Genomic DNA, 8,943 nt, shown 5'->3' with positions numbered 1-8,943 from the left:
TTAAGATCACTTTGATAAAAGAATTGAGCCACAAAGATTGTCTTTCTTGAGAGTGCATTTAGGAGACCTAAATACAACTTTTTCTCTTTGGTCAGAATACTGACATTCCCTTAATACAACTGAATAAGTAAAAGTATTCTGTTAGGCATTGGCAAAATGACAGAACTAATAATTAAAATGCTTGAACAGAAAAAGTATGACTAAAGATTTAAATTACCTGAGTTTTCAAAACCTAAATTTGAAAGAAAGTGAACCAGATTTTTCTTACTTGGTAGGAGGAAATTCAGGCACCTTGGGAAGAACATGAACCTTTTATGATCACTAAGGCACTATTAAACGGTCTAGTACGCAACTTGCTACAAGCCATCTCTCCAGCAGGGCTTGACTTAGAGAAAGGCCTCAATTATTCAACTACTAAAGAAGTTCCTCTATTGATAAGTAAGAGATGCTTTCCCAAGAGAACCAGAGATTCAAAGTGTTACATTAAATGCAAACTCCTCATCTATTTCAAGTGAATATTTTTGGAGTGAGGACTAGATTTGTCCACAAGTTTTCACTTCTGGTTTCCCATTCTCAGTTATGCAAAAATGAACTCACAAAGGCAAATTCAAATATCTATTTTGAAAAGTATTTACTCAGTTTGAATAAATTAATTGCAAATAAAAATCAGCTACAATATATAGCCTGAATAGAAATGACTAGAACAAATACAACACAGGACTTGATTTCCTTGCATTAGTCACAAAGCATGTGACAATCTAGAAAACTTCAAAATCAATTATATTTCTTTGAAAAAGGAGTAACAGCAGTTACTGATACATCACAACTAGTCAACTTATAATACAAAGTTTCCTGACATGCATTTCCTGAGTGAACCCAAATGATTTTTTAAAACAAGGAAATTTTGACAAGTTGAAGTAAAGTAAAATAGTTCATGGCTTCTAAGCAACAGGTTTTGTTTTTTAAAAACCAAAAGAAAATTCAGAACAGCACTGTAATAGGATAAATTAAAGTTGTGCTATCACATACAAAATTTTGCTAGAGTCAATTAAGTATAATACAACTTTTCGAACTAAAGGAAAACAAAAGATTAAAAAAATGATTCTGTCTAATCTAAAAGTGTACTGATTTCTACAAGTGTCACAAAGAGTTTGATGTAGTGCAACTGTCTATACTTTCCTTGTGGTGTGTTAAAAAAAAGGGGGGGTAGGGGAGGGGAGAAGAAATGTTTTCTTGCTTCTGAAAGCAAAGAACTTACTGAAATTAGAGAATAAACTGACCATGCAAGTATGTCCCTCCATTTGGCTGTCACTGGTGCTCATTTGCCAACCAAGCATTTCCTTGAGTCACACTGTGGCAACTGTCCTTTTAGGATTCAAGCCTACAGTTAAGGCTGGTCTGTTAGATTAAAAAAAAAGAGCACTGTTGTCATTCAACCCTTTATATCTCTCTAAATTTCTTACCTGAATAAGTCCAAATACAAGATAGTTAATTAAGCATTTCTTTTTCTAAAAGCAAATCAAGTCACTCTCCTTTCTTGTTATTTATGCTTTTTCTCATGGGAATGATTTTTTTTTCTAGAAACAGTGAACAGATGAACCACAGTTTATATCCAAAAAATAAACTTGCCAAATGTTGCTGATACTAAAAACAGATTAGTTATCATGGGGGAAAAATAGATAATCTAGATTAAATTGCATATTCAAAGGAGCATATGAAATGTTTCTTAGCATTAAGTTTTTGTTATAGTACTACACTTGGGAGAAACATTAAGGAAAAAAAATCTTTCCCGATTATCTTCAATGTGGTTAAAAACAAACACCTCTTACCTAATGGTAATTAATATGAATTTTGTTTTACAAAGTATTCTAATTTACCAAATTTCATATTTAGATGGGGGTGGGGAGAGAGGCTCTCTTGTCCTTCTTCCTAACTTTGCAAATCCTTGAGCTATGCTTGCTAAACTACCATTCACACCAAGAGTGTGAGACCATCATTACCATGCTACTCTACCAAGAACATTCTAAGATATTTTCTATAATAAAGATAAATAGAAAAAAAAGTTAATATACATGTTGCTGTATTTTACAATGTTTGCAACAAACTGTAAACTAACATAGTTTGAACCAACAGTACCCTCAGTTATACAAAACAATTTTTCAACACTGAGGATGGGTGATTCAAAACACTAAAATGAAGGCATCAAATTAGACTATGTCTTTTTCTCCTCAAAATATATTTTCAAAACTCAGAATTCAGAAGTCTGGTACTTTTGGAAATTCCTTTGAGTTTCCCAGATTTTTGCTCAGAAATTGCTACTATTTATTATAAATGTTTAAAAAAATTCTTCATCTTAATGCAAATGACCAGAGCAGAAAAACTGTGATGTGGACAACAGGTTGGAAAACCCAAATCACTTAGCTTATAAATGTATAATGTAGTCCTGGAGGACAATGGTCTGTTAGTCTAGAGGTCCTTGGAAAATAAGTCTGATGTAGCCTTGTTCACCAGCCAACTGATGTGCACAAAAGGGACAGGCTGCATGAAAAGTATGAGTACCATGAGGAAGCGGGATCTGGGACCAGTAGGCAGTTGTCTTTTCTGAACACACATGCCCACACGGGCTAAACGCATGGGTTGGAGGGCCGGCGTCCACATAAAATCCAGCTTCACATCCAAGCCACAGAGGGACATAGGGACCAACAGACCTACACATAGGACATTCACGATCTTTTCCATCACGTTCTTCTTTGTTTCCCCAGTTATGATAGCCATGCACATGGCCGCAGTTCAGATACACCCATGGTTGCTTTTCATCAACAACATCTTTCCTCTTCATACTAGGAAATGCTAGTGTGTTGAACCCTACAGGGCACTGAGGTCGTGCTGCATTGATTTCTTGTCTTAAAGCTTCTAAATGCTTCACGGTAGGAGTGTGGGAAAGGCCTTCTGCAGTACGCCACAGCAATGTTGCACCACAGAGGTCAATTAATGAGCCATCTTGTAACTGATTGGTTTCAATTTCCACCTAGAGGAAAAAAGAATCAAAAAAACACATTGACCACTGAGTTTTGGATTTTTACCTAAGAGTCTTGGTCTTACGTGCTCCTTACTCAAGAATCAAGATTTCCTCTGGTTGTTTATTTAAGAAACTCAAATGGTAGTCATGAAAAATATGGGTTTGAAAATCAAGGATAAAATATTGAGCAGTAACTTATCTCTTTTCAGCTTTATAGTAAAGACAATTTATGATTAAAACATCTGGCTAATCAGTAAGTTTAATATTTCCAATTTGGTAAATATGTTGGTCAAAGATATATAGATACAAGTAGAAAATACACAGAGTGCTGTTTAAATTGGGAAAGCTTAGGTTTTAAAATATATTAATATAAAAGAAGAATAAATTTTTAGAGTGTTCTAATTGAAACATTAAGATATTATCCTCCTGGTATAGTATTTGGTTGTCAGCACTTGATAGCCATACTTGGTACTCTGTGTCAGTAAAAGATTAAATAGTTTTTGGGAATATGTAATGCACTCAGTCCAACTCACCCTATGAGTTTATTGTTGTTTAAAAAAAGAAGCTACATCTCAGTACTTACCATTTTCCCTCTCTGCTGAGCTGATCTGGTTTCACGCAGGCTGAATACATTTCCACACACTGATATTTCTCTCCATATTCCAGGCTTAGAGTCTTCTGTGAACCCATTGCGTGGATGCATAACAAGAACACCATTGGTGGTCAAGCCATCCATCTGTCCATCTGATGTCTTCCATTTGGCAGCCTTCTCCTAGTAGGAAAAATAGTGATCTTCTGTTTATTTATAACTGGGAAATAGAAGTGGTTATAAAATGCAACATTTAGGAAAAAAGCTTTTTACCCCAAGAAAGATGTTTTTTGATGAGTCAAATCCTGCAGCATAAATCCGTGCTGTAAATGGGGGATTCCGTTCACATATAATTCTACAGGCAAATCTTGATATGGTGCTTTGCACTGACTGTGTATCAGAATTACTTTGACTTCCAGGAACTGTGTCAGTTACTACAAAGTCAATGGGACTTTCAGTCGACCGACCAATCTAAGGGAAAAACAAATATCTATAAACCTATTCAAAGGAACACAATGGAAAATCCACTCAAGAAAGGCACAAACAGTAAGGTGAAATCATTAAGCCTCCGAAATTTCTAATGCTCAAACTTATCATACTTAACTCTGGGGCATCTATACCCTTGAAAACCAATCTGTCACATTCCCTCTGATGTAGTAATCACTTAGAGCATAAAATTAAGTAGGAACTTACAATCCAGAATATATGAAACCTCAGGGAATGAAATGTTTAGGATGGCTGAGATTTCTGGGTGGCTGCAGATTTTAATTTTAACCTCTTTGGACAGAAATATGTCTACCATGTATTACTCTAGTTTCCTTAACAGAATATAATGAACATAAAAGTAAATCTTTTATGATGACTCCAGGACATTATACTACGAATACCTTTATATTAAGCTGAGCTGCCCTGATGTCTTCAGGTGCTATAAAGGTGTAGAGGAACGCTGATCCTTATGTTAAAGGCTTACAAAGCCGTGCTTTGAGGTCTTATGTATACTTTACAGGATTCTTGTGTCTTTTCTGTCAGGTTGTCAGCCATCATTTCTTGCTGTTGGGCATATTTGTCTCTAGCAGCATAGCCCTCCTCTAACTAGTTACTCTAATTCTGCCATGCATTGAGAAATCAAATAACCAAACTTCAAAGAATAGTATTTCAAAAGGTTCTTAGTGATGGCCTAAGGGATTCTCCAGGGAGCAGGGAAAAGTGCATGGACTTTGTGGCATTTATTTTATATGCCTAGATGTCCTTTTTGTTTTCTTCCTCGTTCTTGGTTATGTTTCAGAGAGACAAGGTTCTTAGAACAAAGTTCTGCTGGGTGAGCTGTCAGTGAACTAAACATCTTCAAAGGTCTAGCAAGTATAAATTAATTTCATTTTGGAAGATGAATGTTGAAAAGAAAAAAGGAAATCAGTGGAAGAAATGACAGAAGTGACAAATGTCACAGAGTTTTAAACATTTAGAAATCAGTTCATTAATGTATTTGTTATAAAGTAGTATCATAAAAATTAAAGAATACCGTTACTAAGAAAAAATATTGACCCTTTACAAAGATGACGACTCTTAAGTCATTCTCTGCATAGTTGAGCTTTAAGAATTCCTTATATCAGCACACTTTTAGATAAAATTCTTCAGTGTTTTTATCCTGCCACGAAGTACAAAGTCTTTATTTAGTTTGGATAGTGTTAGGGGGAAATTTTTTGGTTAAAAAATGTAACATTGGATGTCCCTTTATTTTTAAGAATATGATATCCAAAGAAAATGGTCTCAGACCTTTGGAACTAAAAATATTTCTACTGTTCTAAAAAATTCAGCATTCCATTAAAAGGATGTGGGGGATAGTGACTTAAAGAAATACTTTGTTACTGACTACAGCAAAGACATCTCCAGGCCTTTTCATATTCATTTAATTCTTTAAAATAAAGAAAAACTGAAATGTCATTGGGGCTACAATTATAAGAACAACATTATTAGGTACTTTATGTCCCATTTGTTTGAAAAAAGCCCAAGGCCTTACAAAACCCAATATTAAGGGAGAAGATATCATGAATTTTGCTTATGTCTTTGGGTTTAGCTTTTCTATCATCTATCAATTTATAAAACCATCAGCACTGGATTGGTACAAAGAATGAGAGAAATAAAAACTGTTATTGCCAATAGCTTTGACCAAATATGTGTTGAGAAGCAAGTTTGACTCCACATATATGATGTGAACAGTTAGAAACTGCCTGTAGTTTCAGTTGCCTAGAGAGGAAGGAGACAAGCAAAAAAGAAATCATAAATGTGTACAAAATATCTCTTGGCTCCTTTTTTTAGATAATAATAGCTAATAATTATTATAGCTACTAATATTACCAGTTAAGTGTTTACCAGGTACCCGGCACAGTTCTGAGGACTTTATAGGTATTAACACATTTAAGCCTCCTAATAGTCACCCGAGGGAAGTTCTATTATCTGCACTTTATAGGAGGAAACTGTGGCAGAGAGTAACTAAGTAATGTTTACCAGGAATTCTGATTTCAGAGCCCATCTTTTAACCATGCTACATGGACTTCTACATATGGGGTTTAGAAATCAATATGTGTTTTAATGAAATGCATTCAAATATGACAATCCTTAATCAGACCACAGCACAAGTCACTTACAACAGGTTTTTAACTTAAAAAAAAAAAAATGTAGATGTTACAATACCTGAAACATATCAGTGTTGCTGTCATGAGTATATTCAACCACCACTGTCTGGGCCCGAGACAAGGTGTATGATATGCTATGCTGGTCCTTGTTGCTTATTGCCTAAGGAAGGAAAGATCAATAGCAAAAATTAGCAGGTAGGTCAATCAAAATAGATAATCTTTTCATAAAAAAAGAAAGGTCATCTATTTATTATGCGTGTAACATATTTTCCCCCTGAAATTTAGGGTAGAGATTAATAACTCTTGCATAAGCTCGGCTGTGACAGTGGTTTCTTAGGTTAAGTGGGATGCGGAAGAATTCAGGCAGACCTCATTTCATTATGCTTCACAGATTTTGCGTGTTTTTTTTTTTTTTTTTAACAAACTGAAGGTTTGTGGCAACTCTGCATTGTCAGATGATGGTTAGCATTTTTTAGCAATAAAGTAGTTTTAAATTAAGGTATATACATTATTTTTTTAGACACAATGCTCTTATTGCACACTTAGTAGAATACAGCATAGTGTAAACATAACTTTTATATGCACTGGGAAACCAAAAAAATTTGTTGTGATTTGCTTTATTGTGGTGGTCTAGAACTGAACCCCAAATATATCTGAGGTATGCCTGTACACTGAAGCAATTATAGAGTAAGAACATAAGTTCACTGTATAAAAATATTATACAATCTGAGTCTCCATTATAAGTATTTTAAATTATAAGGTAATCAAAACCAAATCCCAGGTAGAAACTGAAAGTAGTACTCAGTAGTGCTCTGATAAGGAGAAAATACAAAATCTTGCAAGATAAGAGGAATCTTATTTTTAAAGTAACTCAAAGAGGTTTAAAGTTAACAAATAAGCAGAGATAATTGGTTTTCCTAGCCATTCTGTGACTTTATAGATGACAAATATTTGCCATATGCTGGGCTAGATACAGAAAAATTCACAGAATGATTAAACATACCAAAGGAAATGGATACAATGCTTATGACTGTACTTCTGACTTATGCCAAACTAAAAACATTGCTAAAAAGAACTTTTCAGTTTTGTTTTCAGGCGTTTTCTATGTATATGAGTTGACGATAATAGCAAAGGGGGAAAAACCTGCACAAAGGAAGTGGAAACAGGTTGCATAAAAGAAAAAACAGAAAGACACAGAAGAATGACTATAGGCAGTAAAGAGGTTAAATGAAAAAACTTTCTTAATTAGAACTTTGACATTATAAAATTTTACTTGGTTTTAATTTGTAGCTAATCTGTAATAGATAAAGCCTTAAACCCATAGTTTTAAGATAATTAAGATCGTGAAATTTTCAAATATACAAAGAGAATAAACAAACACCTGGGTACTAACTACCCAGCTTTATCATTCTTACTAATGTCATTTTTGCTTCTGATTTTTTAAAAGAAATTAAGCTGCAGATATAATGAAGGCTGCTTACATGTCCTTCCCTACTCCCCTCTCTCTGTGGAGGTACTAAACCTCAAGAGTGCAGTGTAGGTCACTCCCATGCATGTGCTTAACATGTTTTACTACACACTTATGTGTTCATAAACATTACAAAATGGTTTTAAAGGTTTAAAAACCTACAATTATTTTAACTCAGCATTAAGCAGCTGATTTTTCAATGAAAGAATTGCTCAGTATTTTGGAAGTTAATTCTTTTCTTTTTTTTTTTTTTTTTTTGCAGTACACGGTCCTCTCACTGTTGTGGCCTCTCCCGTTGCGGAGCACAGGCTCAGGACGCGCCGGTTCAGCGGCCATGGCTCACGGGCCCAGCTGCTCCGCAGCATGTGGTATCTTCCCGGACTGGGCCACGAACCCGCGTCCCCTGCATCGGCAGGCCGACTCTCAACCACTGCGCCACCAGGGAAGCCCTGGAAGTTAATTCTTAATGGCTAAAGGGATTTAAAAACAAAGGTTTTGTGTACTTTGAGATTGTAAGCCCTGGATTTTTTGTTGCTGTTTGCTTGTTTTTTAAACTATCAGACCTACTCTTAGATTGAGAATAAGAACTACGTCAAGTTCTCACTGGACTGGAAGGCAGGGTTTAACCACTCATCCCAGATGACTGCCAGACTAAACAATTAGTTTTCTTCATGACCTCATTACCACATCCCTCCAAAATTGAAAGAGGAAAATGTCAATTTTTGACCCCTAAGATTCTTGTTGCCTAGTAAAGATGAAAAGGAGCCAACAATGAAACATAAGGAGCATGACAGTAAAAATATGTAGAAAAGTACAGAATAGGAAATTACAGAAGTAAGGATCAGAAAGATTTCTGATAGTGGGTCTCAACCAGAGGTAATATTAGCTGTGTAAGGGAAATTTGGAAATACGTAGGCGCATTTTTTGGCTGTCACAATGATTTGAGGGCTTAAATGGCATTTAGTGGCTGGGGACCAAGAATATTAAATATCCTACAATATGTAGGACAGTCCTGCATAAAGAAGAATTGGCACACCCAAAATGTCAAGAGCACTTCTGTGGGGAAATACTGGAAAGAAACTCCTCAGACTGGATCAATAAGCCTTTCACTCCACCACCTGCTTATTATTTATCAGCACATCCCTTCTCTGCAAAGGAGCAGAAAGAAACACCTAGAAGAAACTGTCCCTTTTCTACATTCACTGGTTCTTGAACAGTAAAAGAGGAGACTACT

The 8,943-nt window shown here is 35.3% G+C and overlaps 1 protein-coding gene across 1 annotated transcript in view; it reads right to left on the bottom strand.

Moving 5' to 3' along the window:
- Positions 1-616: 616 nt before the first annotated feature.
- The window catches only part of PELI1 (pellino E3 ubiquitin protein ligase 1), a 48,531-nt gene continuing 40,204 nt past the window's right edge, over positions 617-8,943 (bottom strand). Inside the window, exons 4-7 of the mRNA XM_065891025.1 lie at positions 6,300-6,401; positions 3,882-4,079; positions 3,603-3,791; positions 617-3,028 (exon numbers count right to left, since the gene is read on the bottom strand). Coding sequence (XP_065747097.1) covers positions 2,462-3,028; positions 3,603-3,791; positions 3,882-4,079; positions 6,300-6,401 — 1,056 coding nt within the window. The 3' untranslated portion in view covers positions 617-2,461. The remainder of the gene's footprint in view (positions 3,029-3,602; positions 3,792-3,881; positions 4,080-6,299; positions 6,402-8,943) is intronic.

Source organism: Phocoena phocoena, chromosome 14, assembly GCF_963924675.1.
Source record: "Phocoena phocoena chromosome 14, mPhoPho1.1, whole genome shotgun sequence".
Taxonomy (NCBI): Eukaryota; Metazoa; Chordata; class Mammalia; order Artiodactyla; family Phocoenidae; genus Phocoena; species Phocoena phocoena.
This window is presented reverse-complemented; position numbering and strand designations above follow the sequence as displayed.